General features: G+C 47.3%; 1 protein-coding gene across 5 annotated transcripts in view; it reads right to left on the reverse strand.

The window, feature by feature from the left end:
• The window catches only part of NSUN6 (NOP2/Sun RNA methyltransferase 6), a 141,792-nt gene that overhangs the window by 123,813 nt on the left and 709 nt on the right, over nucleotides 1–17,270 (reverse strand). For 4 of the 5 annotated variants that reach the window (XR_010177597.1, XM_063921550.1, XM_063921549.1 and 1 more), the window contains exon 2: nucleotides 15,205–15,285. Coding sequence is in view for 4 of the 5 variants with exons in the window: in XM_063921550.1 (XP_063777620.1) it covers nucleotides 15,205–15,285 (81 nt within the window). In the remaining variant the exon portion in view is untranslated. Of the gene's footprint in view, nucleotides 1–15,204; nucleotides 15,307–17,270 lie in introns of all 5 variants that reach the window. The other variant, XM_063921551.1, reaches the window with a different exon arrangement.

Consider the following 17,270-nt stretch of genomic DNA (forward strand, 5'->3'; position numbering starts at 1 on the left):
GGAAGACCTAAATAAAAATGTGTCTGAATTGGCAGCTGCTAAGACAGCTTTTCTCCCTACTACTAATCCTTCTGCACAGAAGGCAAAAGGTACCACTTTTCGTTCCTCAAGGGAAAGAAAAGGGTCAGTCATACCCAAGATAATCTTGTGCTCCTAAAACCACCAAGCCCAAAACGAAAGAGTCCTGAGCAGCCCGTCAGCCTGCTTCAAAACATGACAAATCTGCTGCATGATGGGGTGGGCCTCCTCCTGAGGGACCCCAGGGTGGGAGGCAGACTTCTACAGGTCGCCCAGGTCTGGTTAAAGACCACTTCAGATGCATGGGTATTGGACGTGGTCTCTCATGGGTACGCTGTCTCCTTCAAAAGACGTCCCCTTCGCCAGTCTGCACTAAGGCCCTCCCTCCGGATCAGTTAAAGGCACAAGCTCTGCAAACGGTTGTAGGTTCTCTCCTGAGTACAGGAGTGATTGTGCCGGTACCTCAGTCCCAGAGGGGCAGAGGTTACTATTCGACCCTGTTTCTGGTCCCGAAACCCAATGGGTCCTTCCGGCCTATACTCAACCTCAAATCTCTGAACAAGTTTTTGAGAGTATCCAGGTTTCGTATGGAAACACTGCGCTCAATTGTGCTGGCTATGGAACCCGGAGACTATGGGCCGTATTCAACAGCACTCTGGGGGTCATTCCGAGTTGATCGCTCGCTAGCAGTTTTTAGCAGCCGTGCAAACGCTATGCCGCCGCCCACTGGGAGTGTATTTTAGCTTAGCCGAAGTGCGAACGGTTGTATCGCAGAGCGGCTACAATTTTTTTGTGTGTAGTTTTAGAGTAGCTCAAAACCTACTCAGCGCTTGCGATCACTTCAGACTATTCAGTTCTGTATTTGACGTCACAAACCCGCCCAGCCACGCCTGCGTTTTTCTTGGCATGCCTGCGTTTTTCCGCACACTCCCTGAAAACGGTCAGTTGCCACCCAGAAACGCCCACTTCATGTCAATCACTCTGCAGCAAGCAGTGCGACTGAAATGCATCGCTAGACCCTGTGCAAAATGGCATCGTTCGTTGTGCCCGTACGCCGTGCGTGCGCATTGCGCAGCATATGCAGAACTGCCATTTTTTAGCCTGATCGCTGCGCTGCGAACATATGCAGCTAGCGATCAACTCGGAATGACCCCCTCTATTCAAGGCCAGGACAAACCAGACAGGTTTGGCCCGGTCCAGAAAGTGTCAATCCGACTTTTTTAAAAGTCGGATTGACATTGTCGGAAACAGGGTTAAAACCTGTCGGGTTTGGCCCCGCTTCCGACAATGGGGGTCATTCCGAGTTGATCGCTAGCTGCCGTTGTTCGCTGCGTAGCGATCAGTGAAAAAAACGGTTAATCTGCGCATGCGCGTCGTACAGGTACAAAGTCCTTTGTGGTTTTGCACTGGTTCTAGCGACGATTCCAAAGGCACAGCCGATCGCAAGGAGATTGACAGGAAGTGGTAGGTTCTGGGTGTCAACTGACCGTTTTCTGGGAGTGTTTGGAAAAACACAGGCGTGGCCAGGCGTTTGCTGGGCGGGTATCTGATGTCATTACCGTGTCACTCGTCACAGCAATCATCGCACAGGATAAGTAACTACAGGGCTGGTCTTGTTTTGCACAAAATGTGTTTGGAGGCGCTCTGTTGCACAGGCATTCGCACAAAGTGAAAATACACTCCCCCGTGGGCGGCGACTATGCGTTTGCACTGCTGCTAAAAACTGCTAGCGAGCGATCAACTCGGATTAACCCCCAATACAAGCAGCTTGGCCGCTGAAGCCACCGAGCCGCATGTATTCCGACAAGTCGGATTTCCCGACTTGTCGCAAAAACTGTGCCCGGATTGAATAGGTCGGAACCCCTTCCACCTATTCCAGTTGGAAACCGCCGTCTTTACGACAAGACGGCAGTTTCCGACTCTAATTGAATACGGCCCTATATGGATATATATCTAATTGAATACAGCCTCTCTGGATATACAGGATGCATATCTGCATATTGCTATTGCCATGTCGCATCAGCAGTTCTTGTGGTTTGCTATTGGCAACCTCCACTACCAATTCCAGGCTCTGCCATTTGGACTGGCTACGGTTTCTCCGATCTTCACCAAGGTCATGGCTATGATGACGGCCCATCTCCGTCACCAGGGAGTCTGAATCCTGCCGTACTTGGACAACCTGCTGATTCTGGCAAATTCCCACGAAGTCCTCCTCAGACATCTGCAACTGACGGTGAGGTTTCTACAAGCCATGGGTGGCAAATCAATTGGAAAAAGTCCTCGCTGGTCCCAGCTCAGCACTTGGTGCACCTAGGGGCACTCTTGGACAAACACAGTCAAAGTCTGTTCCTGTCTCCAGACAAAGTCCTGAAGCTTCAGGATAGGATAAGATGCTTCCTGGGTCGCCCCAGAGTGTCGATACACTTGGTGATGCAAGTACTTGGTCTGATGGTGTCGGCCTTGGACATGATGGAGTATGCTCAATTTCATTCTCACCCTCTACAATGGTTAATCCTTTAACCATACCTCATCGGATCAGATCTCAAATTATATCTTTGACTCCAGAGGTTCGTCTGTCGCTGAACTGGTGGCTCCAGGACCAGCAATGGAGCAGGGGCAATCCCTTCTGGATCCCCAACTGGGTCCTACTGACAACGGATGCCAGTCTGAGGGGATGGGGAGCGGTGTTAGAGCAACACTCTTTTCAGGGTCGGACCAAGGAGAAATCACTCCTCCCGATAAACATTTTAGAGTTGAGGGCATTTCTTGCCCTGCCTCCGATATGGAACAGGCCTGTTCAGGTATGGTCAGACAATGCCACCATGGTGGCATACATAAACCATCAAGGCGGCACTCGAAGCCGCATGGCAATGATAAAAGTGTCAAAAATCCTTTGTTGGATGGAACACCATCTGCCAGCCATATTGGCAGAATTCTTTCCGGGCGTCCTAAACTGGTAAGCGGACTTCCGCAGTCGCCAGGACGTGCACGCCGGGGAGTGAAGTCTTCATCCAGAACTCTTTCAACTCCTAGTGGACAGCTGCCCAGGGTCCTACGGAAGTTCAAACAAGAAGGAGGATTGCTACACCTAGCTGCTCCAGTGTGGCCCAGACGGCATTGGTTCTCAGACCTGCAGGGTCTGTTGACAGGGCGTCCCCTTCTACTTCCTCAGCGACCAGACCTCTTCGTACAGGGTCCTTGTCTCTTCCCAGACCTGGCCAGACTGGCTTTGATGGCGTGGCTCTTGAAGCATCACTCCTGAGGGCCAAAGGATTTCCCGAGCTGGTTATTCAAACTGTGCTGAAGGCCCGCAAACCGACCTCTGCCCAGATTTATTACAGGGTTTGGAATTCTTACTTCACTTGGTGTGCTGATAAGAACTGCGATGCCTCCAGATTCAGAACTTCCAGGATTCTGGCTTTTCTGCAAAGAGCCCTGGACTTATGTCTTCGTCTGGCCTCCCTCAAGGTTCACGTCTGCCTTGTTGGTATGGTTTCAGAGAAAAATTGCGTCTATACCTGATGTTCATACTTTCATTCTGGGTGTCCTTCGGATTCAGCCTGTCTATGTTTCCCCTGCGGCTCCATGGGATCTGTCTGTTGTACTGAATGCCCTGCAAGAGTCTCCATTTGAACCTCTTGAAAAGGTGAATTGGACCTTAAAGGTCCTGTTCTTGCTGGCTATTGCCTCTGCAAGACGGGTGTCGGACTTAGGCGCTTTGTCCTGTCGTCCACCCTTTCCGATATTTCACCGTGACCGGGCGGTTCTATGAACTCGACCAGGTTATTTGCCTAAGGTGGTGTAATCTTTTCACCTTAACCAAGAGATTGTGGTCCTGGCCTTTATCTCGTCCCAAAGAACGTTCTTTGGATGTGGTTAGGGCTCTCCGTATCTATGGGGAGAGGACTGCCTCTATCAGGAGGTCAGATAACCTTTTTGTCAAGTTTGGTTTCCACAAACTTTATTATTACCAGTTACTTATATAGCGCACACATATTCCGCAGCGCTTTACAGTTAGGGCCCATGGTGGCAATCGAACCCATGACCTTAGTGCTGTGAGGCAGTAATGCTAACCATTACACCATCCGTACAGGCCTGCAAACAAGCAAACCTTATCCAGATGGATTGGAATGGTGATTGCATAAGCTTATGCGCAGGCTGGACTCCCAGCTCCTGCTGCTATTAAAGCCCATTCTACTCAGTCTGTTGGACCTTCTTGGGCGGCCCGCCATGGCGCGTCCGCAGAACATTTGTTTAAGGCGGCTACATGGTCCTCAGTGAACACGTTTCTTAGGTTCTATGGCTATGATACCTTCGCCTCCTAGGATGCTTCCTTTGGACGCCAGATTCTCATATCCGCTAAGGCGCGTCCCCTCTCGAGGAACTGCTTTAGGACATCCCCGATGTTTCCCTGTGGAAACCAATGTACCCTGCTGCAGAAAGTAAGAGAGTTATGGTAGACTTACCATTGTTAACTTTCTTTCTGCAAAGTACATTGGGTTTTTAGTTTTTTTTTTACAAAATGGATTTCCTCAAGTCCCTACCTGCCCCTAACGAAGAAAAATATTGTAAGGATTATGTTCGTTTAGACCACGAGGCAATAAAGTGTCCAGTTGATATATCCAACATGACTCGCGCTGTCGCAGCAGCTTTTCACGGTCACCACCACGTTGAGGCATAGGAATGTGATCAATTAACCTACATTTCAGGCTTGAGACCGAATGGTCCATTGTTAGAAAGTGCTTGGCAACTGGCTTATCCGTCCCTTTGGTGGCCAGTGCCATGCGAATTGAGTAGCGATGATTCGCCATTCGGTCCTGAAAGCAACGGTCTGTCATGCCGACATAATATAAGCCGCACGGGCAAATAACTATATAGATTACATAGTCCATTTTGCAATGGAGTCGATGTCGGATATTAATTCTTTTCCCACTATGGGGGTGCGTAAAATATGTCCCAGTCTGCAGAAATCTGCATGTGGTGCAATCTGGACACCTGAAACAACCCTTCCATCTGATTGGCAGCCAATTCACAGAGGCTCCACTCGGTTGTACAGTAGGTCTCATCAATAATTGGTTCAAATTCGGCCCTCGTCGATATGCACACATAGGCGGTTGTACATTAAGTGCTTTAAACACAGGATCTGTAGAGATGATTGGCCAATGTCGCCAGATGATCTTCTCAGAATGGACAGATTTGGCATCATAGTTGGAAGTGAAGATCATCTACCTGTATTGGTAGTTATTTGTGAGTTATCTACCTGTTGTGCATGTCTGCATCTGGCCTTGGTGAGGCATCTGCTAATAGTTTGTCGTGAGTAGCCTCTGTCGATAAACCTCTCTGCCATATCATGGATCTGTACCTCCATATTAGTGGATGATGTGTTATAACGCAATATCCGCATAAACTGCGAGATAGGCAAGCTGTCCTTAAGCTTATTGGGGTGATGGCTGCGAACATGTAGCAGTGTGTTTCGATCTGTTTCTTTTCTATGGAGAGTTGATATCAGGTGGTTGTCTTCAAACGAAACAGTTACATCTAGAAAATTAAGTGAAGATTGACTAATCTGATACGTGAAACGTATCGGGCTAGGTAGTGCATTCAGAGACTCGACAATTGCTATGAACGCAATCTCAGTGTCGCCCCACACAAAAAACAAATGGTCAATGTATCGCCCAAAATATAATATTTTATCACCATACTTGGGGAATATGAATGTGTTCTCATATTGTTGCATGTAGAGATTTGCATAGGCAGGCGCCATGGCAGTACCCGCCACTTGCATGTAGTAATCCTTACCATACAGGAAATAATTGCTGGTCAAGACCAGCCTAGCCAAATCAACAAGAAACTCAGTAGGAGGGCCAGTATGTGGAGTTGAGGCCAATGCTAATCTCATAGCATCCAGGCCCTCATTGTGTGGTATAACAGTATATAGCGACTGTACGTCCATAGATGCTAGCCACACATTTGAAGGCAGTACACCCAAAGTTTTAATTTTATCAAGGAAATGTGGGGTGTCACGTATGTAGCTATGCATCTGTTGGACGTATGGCTGTAAAAGCTTATCCAAGAACACTGCTACTGGCTGAAGCGTGGAATCCCTGGCCGAGATGATAGGACGGCGAGGTGGATCAACCAGTGTCTTGAGGATCATGGGAAGCATGTATAAAATGGGGCACACAGGATGTTCGACCTTCAAATAAGCAATGATGCTGTGATCTAACCAACCGTGCTGTATCAATAGTAGAATCCACCAATTTTTTAACTCTTGCAATTGGGCTAGCATGTAATTTATGGTAAGTTTTAATGTCGGCAAGCTGGCGGCAGATTTCGCAATCATAGGCGTGCCAGTCCTGGACGACAATGGCCCCGCCCTTATCGGCCTTCCTGATCACCAAACTGTCGTTATGCATTAGATCACGTAAAGCTACTCGATGTGAAGCCGTTAAATTATCATAACTAGACTCGCTATTTATGGTGGACATATCATGTTCAATCAGTCTCAAAAAAGATTTTATACTAGCGTTAGAAGTTTGGGGGTCAAAGGTGCTAGGTCTATTTAGATTAAATTCAGTATTAGGGACAGATTCCTTGTCTGCAAAGAACTCTCTCAATCTGAGTTTCCTGCCGAATTTATACTGGTCCACTGACCAACCAAAACTATTGTAATTGATTCTAGGCACAAAAGACAAAGTGATAATAGTTAAATTTCATTAGGGGTAAGTATATGGCTAGGAGAGGTTAAACACCACCGTATCTAGCTTCTGACCCTCCCTCTTCTTTTTGAATTTGCCCCTTCGCGTTAGGTACCAGACCCGCGATTTCGCGAGGGGTTTGTGGTATTTCTGGTTGTTCGCCCTAAAAAAGATGGAGTAGACGCAGAACCACTTGGAGGGCGATTATCTATAAATTCACTGTCAAAATTTGACTGTGAAGTAGAAGTATCCTCGGTATGTATTGACCTAGATCTAGGGTAAGAATTATATCTACGCTGAGAGTAATTCTTAGTTTATCCTCTCAGCCATCTGTACACCTGGTTATTAGTGTAGTTTGAATTTACAACAGTAAGTTTATTCCACTTAAAAGCCACCAATTCCTGCTGGTAAGTATTAATCTGGTCACAGTACAGGAACAGAGCATTTTCTCCCTCATGGAGAGGGTCAGGTAGGCAAGTATGATATACACACACTGTCACTCTCATTCATATTATACACACTGTCACACTCATGCATACTATACACACACTGTCACACTCATGCATAATATACACACACTGTCATACTCATGCATAATATACACACACTGTCACTCTCATGCATAATATATACACACACACTGTCACTCTCATGTATAATATACACACACTGTCACTCTCATGCATATTATACACACTGTCACACTCATGCATAATATACACACTCTCACACTCATGCATAATACACACACACTGTCACTCTCATGCACAATATACACACACTGTCACACTCATGCATAATATGCACACACAGTCACACTATCTCTCTCTCTCTCTATATATATATATATATATATATATATATATATATATAGATTCCTAGCCCCTGAGGAAGACCAAAATTGGTTGAAACAGCTGTCGGGCTGTGCCTATTGTCCTGTACCTGCATTTGTCGCTTTAAAATGGAATACATCTTCTACAAGTTTTCATCAAACCGTGAGTGCTGGCTTGTTCTGCTTTTTCCAATGCGCTGGGAAAGTGAGTGTTGCTATTGTTTAGCTGCCTTGCACCACCCTTTCATTCATCATTATGGCTTGGAATGCTTTCTTTTCTCATTATATATATATATATATATATATATATATATATATATATATATAACCACAGAAGCTATAGGTGATGTTCATAAATAAATGATGCAGTCACCTGTCTGTAAGCAGAGCAATCCTGTGTACCAGTTCCAACAGCCCTATAGTGGTCCTAACTCTGCAGCAATAGTTAGTACAAAACTTTAAAAGCTCTGTAATTAGCCATCTGAGCTGTGTTATATCACTTTTCCAACAGCTGCAAACATTAAATCCCGAGTTAGTCATTTTTCTAGTGATCATATATATATATATCAGCCTGGGGTTGGGGATAGAATCCCGGTGCCCGGGATCCCGGAGGTGAGAATTCCGACACCGGGATCCTGGCCGCCAGAATGCCGGCAGCAGGACGAGCACTAGAAAGCCCCATACGGGCTCGGCGGCTCTCTGTGCTTGCCACAGGTTTTATTGCCACTCTATGGGTGTCGTGGACAACCACGAGTGGGAATAGCCCTGGCGCAGCTGTCGGCATTCTCAGCGGTCGGGATCCTGGCGTCGATATTCTGACCGCCGGGATATTAACTACATCCCTTAGCCAGCCCTCTGTGTTTGTATGCTAAACTCATTAAACAGTGTGCATTTAACTCACTGTCTAATCTTAATATATAATATATACATGGAGAAACAGGTCATGCCTTGCAAGTTAATTATACCCTTTTTCCACTACTAAGCACGGATCGCAGCCGGGAGCCTGACATGGGTGCTAGCTGGCTGCGGCCGATGCTCAGCCCCCTTTCCCACTGCGCTCACCAACCCGGCATATTGCCGGGTTGGTGACGCTGCTAGTGACGCGGCAGAGGCGGCGCTGGGAGATCGCATGATCTCCCAGCGCCGCCCTTCCATACAGTGTAAATGGGAGCCGTGTCGCATCGACACGGCTTCCGTTTACACTACAACCCTACCCGGATCATTCCCGTGTCCTACCCAGGTAGTTACCAGAGTAGGATTCACGGGTCACTAGATCCGGGTTTTTGCGGGGGGACCCTTTTCCACTAGCAAAAAACACGGGTAAATGCGCGCCCCCGTGCATTTACCAGTGTTTTTTGAGCTAGTGGAAAAAGGGGTATTAGTGTTTATCTGTGCTAAACTATACAAAAAATGCTCCATCTCCTCTTCCTGGCACCCACAGACTTAAGCGGTACCCATCAGACAATTACATCCTACAGTACAGAAATCATTAAGGAGCCCAGGGATCAGGAAGAAAGATGCGGTTAGGCCCTATCCTGGCATCAATAAAATTGTGGTATACTCATTTCAAAGAAGAGTCGTCCCCCTTTCAATGACGAGCTCCTTCAGTAGCCATTGTCTACAGAAAATATAAAGGAGCCCAGAAATAAGGAGAGGGGTATTTTTATGTCAAGATCTCCCCCATCCTGGCTCTGAGGAACTAGTCGTTATAATCTTATTATATGTGATCACCAGACAATAAAAGAAAGCATTATGCATTCCAGAGATAGTCAATAGAATACATAACAGATCTCCGCCATCCTGGCTGAAATAAAGTCAGGGGTCCCTTCATCTGATGCAGTAAACGGTCTAGTTTTCATAATGGTATGTTTTGTATTATTCCTACTGAAGCAGTTCATTGAAGATGGAGTAAATTATCCCCCCCAAAAAAAGGAGATTTATGGTAGACTTACCATTGTTAAATCTCTTTCAGCGAGGTATACTGGATTCCACAGAGAATAACATCAGGGTGTAGAGTTGGATCTTGATCCGAGGCACCAACAGGTTAAAGTTTTGACTGTTCCCAGGATGCACTGCACCGCCTCCTCCATAGCCCCGCCTCCAGGCACTGGAGCTCAGTTTTGTTAACCAGTACAATGCAGCAGCAGGTAAGAGAGACGGTAAATGTTAGTCACATAGAACCACATTCTCACGACAGGAGAAGGGACTAGCGACTAATGTTATACAAACCCAAAGAAGCTAAGTGCGTCAGGGTGGGCGCCCTGTGGAATCCAGTGTACCTCGCAGAAAGAGATTTAACAATGGTAAATCTACCATAAATCTCCTTTTCTGCAGCGGGGTACAATGGTATTCCGCAGGGAATAACATCGGGGATGTCCTAAAGCAGTTCCTCATCGGAGTGGACGCACTGTAGTGGGCACAAGAACCCGGCGTCCAAAGGAAGCATCCTGGGAGACAGAAGTATCAAAGGCATAGAACCTGATGAATGGGTTCACTGAGGACCACGTAGCCACCTTGCACAATTGTTCGGCAGACGCGCCACGGCGGGTCGCCCAAGAAGGTCCAATCGACCGAGTAGAATGGGCCTTGATAGCAGCAGAAGCTGGGAGCCCAGCCTGCGCATAAGCTTGTGCAATCACTATTCTAATCCATCTGGCCAAGGTCTGGCTACTCGCAGGCCAGCCACGTTTGTGAAAACCAAAAAGTACAAAAAGGGAATCTGACCTCCTGATAGAGGCAGTCCTTTCCACATAAATACGGTGAGCCCGTACCATGTCCAAAGACCTTTCTTTGGAGGACAAACCAGAAGAGATGAAGGCCGGAACCACAATCTCCTAGTTAAGGTGAAAAGATGATACCACCTTAGGTAAATAACCAAGGTGAGTTCGAAGAACTGCCTGGTCACGGTGAAAAATCATAAAGTGTGGACGACAGGACAAAGCACCTAAGTCCGACACCCTCCTAGCAGAGGCAATAGCCAACAGAAACACTACCTGAAGCGTAAGGCATTTGAGGTGCACTGACTCAAGAGGTTCAAATGGAGACTCTTGCAGGGCATTTAAGATGACAGATAGATCCTATGGAGCCACAGGAGGGACATAGGGAGGCTGAATCCTTAGAAAGCTCTGAGTGAAAGTGTGAACGTCAGGAAGATATGCAATTTTTCTCTGAAACCACACTGACAAGGTAGATATATGAACCTTGAGGGAGGCCAGACGAAGGCCCAAGTCTAGGCCTTGTTGTAGAAAAGCCAAAAGTCTGGAAGTTTTGAAAGTATATGCATCATAATTCTTAGCAGCACACCATGTCAAGTAAGAATTCCAGACCCTGTAATAAATCTGAGCCGAAGCTGGTTTACAGGCTTTCAACAGTTTGAATGACCGCCTCAGAGAATCCTTTTGCTCTCAGGGGTGATGCTTCAAGAGCCACGCCGTCAAAGCCAGTCTGGACAGGTCCGGGTAGACACGGGCCCTGAACGAGGAGGTCTGGGCGTTGAGGAAGTAGAAGAGGATGCTCTATTGAGAGACCCTGCAGGACTGAGAACCAATGCCGTCTGGGCCACACTGGAGCGATTAGAAGTAGTATTCCTCCTTCTTGCTTGAACTTCCATATTACCCTGGGCAGGAGTGACCCTGGAGGGAACACGTATGGCAGCCGAAAGTTCCATGGAAATGCCAGTGCGTCCACGAATGCTGCTTGAGGATCCCTTGTCCGTGCTCCGAACACCGGAACCTTGCGATTGTGTCGAGATGCCATCAGGTCTACATCTGGTAGGCCCCACTTGTCCACTAGGAGTTGAAAGACTTCTGGATGAAGGCTTCACTCTCCGGCGTGCACGTCCTGATGACTGAGGAAGTCCGCTTCCTAGTCGAGGACTCCCGGAATGAACACTGCCGATATGGCTGGCAGATGGCGTTCCACCCATAGGAGGATTTTTGACACTTCCATCATTGCCATGCGGCTTCGAGTGCCGCCTTGATGATTTATGTACGCCAACGTGGTGGCGTTGTCTGATTGTACTTGAACAGGACTGTTCTGTACGAAAGGCAGGGCCAGTGTCAACGCATTGAACACTGCCTGCAATTCCAGAATGTTTATCGGGAGGAAAGATTTCTCCCTGGTCCACTGACCCTGGAGAGAGTGTTGCTCCAACACCACGCCCCAACCTCGCAGACTGGCGTCCGTTGTCAGGAAAACCCAGTTGGAGATCCAGAAGGGACGGCCCCCGCTCAGCTGTTGGTCCTGTAGCCACCAGCTCAGTGACAGACGAACCTCCGGAGTCAAGGAGATCATTTGAGCCCTGATCCGGTGAGGCAGGCTGTCCTACTTGGAAAGGATTAACCTCTGCAGAGGGCGGGAATGAAATTGAGCGTACTCTACCATATCGAATGCCAATACCATAAGGCCTAGTACTTGCATCGCCGAGTGTACTGACACTCTCTGGTGAGAGAGGAAGTATCTGATCTTGTCCTGAAGTTTCAGGACCTTCTCTGGAGACAAGATCAATCGTTGGTTGTGTGTGTCCAACAATGCCCCCAGGTGCACCATGCTCTTTGCAGGGACCAGCGAGGACTTCTTCCAGTTGATGAGCCACCCGTGGGCTTGTAGGAATTGGACCGTCAGTTCCAGATGACTGAGGAGAACGTCTGGGGAGTTCGCCAGGATCAGCAAGTCGTCCAGATACGGCATGATCCTGACACCCTGGCGGTGGAGAAGAGCCGTCATGACTACCATGACCTTGGTGAAAATCCGAGGAGCCGTGGTCAGTCCGAAAGGCAGGGCCTGGAATTGATAATGTTACCAATAGCAAACCGCAGATATTGCTGATGCGACATGGCAATAGGAATGTGCAGGTAAGCATCCTGTATGTCCAGGGATACCAGATAGTCCTTGGGTTCCATGGCCAGTACAATAGAACGCAGAGTTTCCATACGGAATTTGGATACCCTCACAAATTTGTTCAAAGATTTGAGGTTGAGTATAGGCTGGGAGGACCTATTTGGTTTCGGGACTAGAAACAGGGTTGAATAGTAGCCACTGCCTCTTTGAGACAGAGGTACCGGCACAATTACTCCAGTATCTAGGGGAGATTGTACAACCAAATGTAAAGTCTGTGCTTTCAGTGGATCCGAATGGATAATCGTCGAGCAGAACTGGTGAGGGGGGCGTCTCTTGAAGGAGATTGCGTACCCGTGAGAGACAACCTCCCGCACCCAGGCATCTGAAGTGGTTTTTAACCAGGCCTGGGCGAACTGCAGAAGTCGGCCTTCCATCCTGGGGTCCCCCAGGGGGAGGCCCACCCCGTCATGCCGCAGGCTTGTCCTGTTTGGAAGCAGGCTGACGGGCGACCCAAGATTGCTTAGACTTGGGCTTGGTAGTTTTGGAAGTACGAGCCTGTCTCAGGTACGCCTGACGCTTTGCTTTACCTGGAGGTTGAAAGGAACGAAAAGTGGTACTCTTAGCCTTCGGAGCAGAAGGATTAGTACTTGGGAGAAATGCAGTCTTAGCTGTTGCCAAGTCAGTCACGATCTTGTTCAGATCCTCCCCAAATAGTATGTCTCCCTTAAAAGGAAGAACCTACAAAGTCTTTTTGGAGTCCAGGTCTACTTTCAAGGATCTTAACCACAAAATCCGGCGAGCCAGGATAGACGTAGTAGACACCTTGTCCGCCATTAAGCCTGCATCAGAGTCCGCCTCCTGAATATAGTGAGAGGCTGTGGTAATATATGACAGATATTGTCTGGCAGTGTCATAAAAATTTAGAGGTAGCTCATCCTCAATTGCCTGAGCCCATACTTCAATAGACTTTGCAGCCCAAGAGGCTGCCATAGTGGGTCTATGTACAGCACCGGTAAGTGTGTAAATAAACTTCAGGCATCCCTCCACACGCTTATCCGTCGGTTCCTTCAGTGAGGTGACAGTGGTGACAGGCAGAGTAGAAGATACCACTAGACGGGCGACATGAAAGTCCACCGGCGGTGGAGTTTCCCACTTGTTACTCAACTCCGCAGGGATAGGGTAACGAGCTAGCATCTTTTTGGACAGGGAAAATTTATTTCCTGGAGCGGACCAGGATTCCTGACGTATGTCAATTAAAAGGTCAGAATGCGGCAAAACTACTTTAGCAACCTTCTGACGTTTAAACTTATCAGGTTTCTTAGACGTAGTGGGGGGCTCAATATCATCATCAATCTGGAGAATCAGCTTAGGTCAGGAACATAAACTTGAGTTGTAGATTCCTCATCAGAAGCAACTGTATCAGTGTCTGACGGATCAGTATAATCCCCATCCTCATCGGAAGAATCATCCAAAATATTAGTGGATTGTGAGGAAGAAATGGCCCGCTTAGAGGACCCCTTGGCCCCAACAGGGCGAGGGGTAGGTTTTGGTCTAACCAAAGAATGATTTAATTGTTGTAACTGGGTAGACAGACCATCCGCCCAAGGCGGGTTAACTACAGGGACAATATGTGGCTGCAATGGCACAGGAGGTCCCACAGGGGGCGTAAGCCTCGTTACAAGCGTTGTCAGGATATTTGAAAAAGCAGCCCAAGGTGGGTCTTGATTTGCCACAGGTGCTACAGACTGACTGGAAGATACAGAGCACCCAGTACCTGAACCATCAGCTGAAACTTTTCCTCAGTCAAATCCGTGGCGCCAGCACTGCATGATGCAGGAGCGTCTGCGGATTTCCCGTCCTGTGTAGCAGACATTATTGGGAATGTAGCCTTAGGGCGCAACAGTACAATATAGCCAGGCAAACACAATAACTGCAAAAAAAAAACCTGTGTGATGTGATAGCAAATGCAAAGCACAAAACAGAGGATTCAAGTGGTGAAAAATACAAAACAATATATCCTGTGGAACACTATATTTTAAATGAGACCCTGACGCACTTAGGGTGTGTACACATGGTGAGATCCTTGCTATGCCCGATTTTCACTTGCGATTTCCCTTGAACTCCCCGGAGCCCAGATAGCACAGATTTTGACTAACTTTTCTTGAGATATGGACTATGTGTGCTTACGATTTTGGCTTATGTGAGATTTTGTCGACCTAGACACTGTCTACCTAGTTACTGTCGACATAGAGACCGGATCCCGTCCTACAGAGGGTAATTCAGCTTTGGGTAACAGTATCCTTTAAGATTTTTGACCTATCTCTGCAATTTTCCACCTCTCTATTCCATCACACATTAAGATACTTTGTACCACTTTTTGTTATTTTCATGCTTCATATATAATAAGATAAAGAGCAAGACGTAGCTTCCCAGTAAGTAGAAAATACATATTATATTGTCCTTTACCATGGACCTGATTCAGAGATGGATGCAGATCGCTGCACATGCAGACAGAGCAGCGTCCATCTCCTCACATGCTGGGGGACGCCTATCACAGGGCAAGACCGCCAGGCAGGTGTGATGGGCCGCCTCCTGATGCGTCCGCATCAAACTAAGGTTGACCCCTGGCCCGCCCCGCTTCCCCCCCGAAAACGCCTGCTGCTGTCAATCACACCTTCCGGGTCGGGCCTCAATGTATAAGGTTGCACATGCGCACTGCAGCTAATGCGCAGACTACATGGATGCGGCCGCTGCGTCCATCTCAGAACAATCCCCCTTATATGGAGAGATCGTCATTGATAAATGTATATACCTCACCTCTGTATTGATATAGACAGTGCGGAGATAATCTTCTACCTCTTTTCTTAGCAGAATCTTCGGGAAAAACGACATTTCACTCTGGAAATTCACAAAGGACAACTGAAAGAGCAATAAACAGATGGTAACTTGCACTACAGTTTGCTGTGTTATCACCAGTGTCCCACTTACACATTTACTAAGAAAGGGTATGTAACAGGTGCACCTAGAGATGTGTGTATGAAACATATTAGGCAAGCTAGAGGTACAGCAAGTGGGTGTGGTATAAAAGATAGACAGGGTCTAGTTAGACAGTCAACAGATAGACACCGTGGGGTAAATTTACTAACGTGGGAGTTTTTTAGAAATGGGGATGTTGCCCATGGCAACCAATCAGATTCTACTTAACATTTGTCTAGCTGCTTCTAGAAGATAATAGATACAATCTGATTGGTTGCTATGGGCAACATCACCAGTTCTAAAAATCTCCCACCTTAGTAAATTTACCCCCGTATGTTAGACAGACATTAGGTCGACAGGGTGAAAAGGTCAACATGAAAAAGGTAGACAGTACAAAAGGTCGACATGAAAATGGTCGACATAAAAAAGGTAGACACCATGTTTTTTGCATTTTTGTGGTTTGTGTGGATAGTTTTGTCATCTGGGACCCCCAATTGTAGAAAGGCATACGCTCGCCACGCTTCGGGCTCGGTGGCTCGCCACAAGGTTTATTACCAACTCTATGCCGACATGCATAGAGAAGGTATGAAATAGTCCAAAAACATGTGAAATAAAAAACAAACATTTGTCTATCTTTTTTATGTCGACCATTTTCATGTCGACCTATTGACCCTGTCGATCTTTTGTACTGTCTACCTTTTTTGTGTCGTCCTTTTGACCCTGTCGACCTAATGTCTGTCTAACATATGGTGTCTATCTATTGACTGTCTAACTAGACCCTGTCTATCTATCAACCGGATACCACAGCGAGTGCACTGTATGTTCTTCTACAGCAGGGAGTCTGACATGACAAGTGGGTCAGCGTCATGTTTCCCTAATGCCACTCAATTTGCTGATGCTGCTTGAGTGATCAAAGATGCTGTACCCAGCTTTACCTTTATCTGTGAAAATATTGTTTATTTTCTAAATAGTGGAATCTGGTCTCCTGGTCGCATCATTAAACTTTTCATGGGAACCACTTTGCGCCTCCATATTGCACATTTGTTGAGAAACACATTTCCGTGGAATATAACAGAAAGCGTCACACATAAAAGTGCATCTTGTAACAAACGTCCACTCAGTTTCGTGGTGCGACCCATTGTGAAAGCGGTATGATAGAATTACCCTACTAATGCCGCTTGCAGACACGTGACCCGGGAATTTTCCGGGTCTAGCAAGCCAGCACGTTCCTGGGTCTCTGCAACTAATACCGCTTTCAGGACGCAAATGCTGGGAATTGGAAACAGGTCAGTCCCGTGTGCGACCAGGCATTGGACCCTGAGAACTGGCTTCCCGACCCTGCAATAAACTGGGTCAGGTTGCCAACGGGGGCGGGAACCGTGGCGGCATTGGGGGTGGGTGCAGAGGGACCGCTAGGAGATGAGATCATCTCGACGCCGCTTCTGCTGTGAACGGGTACTGGGTCGCTTCGACCCTGGTAACCAGTTCACACTGCGCATAACTCGGTAATAACCCAGGAATAAGCCTTCTTTATTCCCTGGTTGAACCCTTTCACACCGCACAGCGTCGACTCGGCAATTTGTGATGTCTGAAAGGGGTATATGAAACTGGCCAAGCGCATGGTTGTGGTACCGGGTTGTTTCCTTTGAGGAAATCCTGGGTTGATGCGCGTTCACGTGCATAATCCTGGGATATACTGTAGCTGCATGTGTGACAGTGGTATAGCTGAAACAAGAGCAAATGCATGTGATCACACACAGCAGCATCTGGATACATTAGGTTAAATGTATAGTTGTGCTCACAAATCTAAAACCAGAAGTTGGTAATCACTTGCTCTCCAGCTACTGTGCGGCACTGCAAGTCCCAGCAGGTCTTAATAGCAGAATCTCATGCTGGGACTTTTAATT

This window comes from Pseudophryne corroboree, chromosome 5, assembly GCF_028390025.1.
Source record: "Pseudophryne corroboree isolate aPseCor3 chromosome 5, aPseCor3.hap2, whole genome shotgun sequence".
NCBI lineage: Eukaryota > Metazoa > Chordata > Amphibia > Anura > Myobatrachidae > Pseudophryne > Pseudophryne corroboree.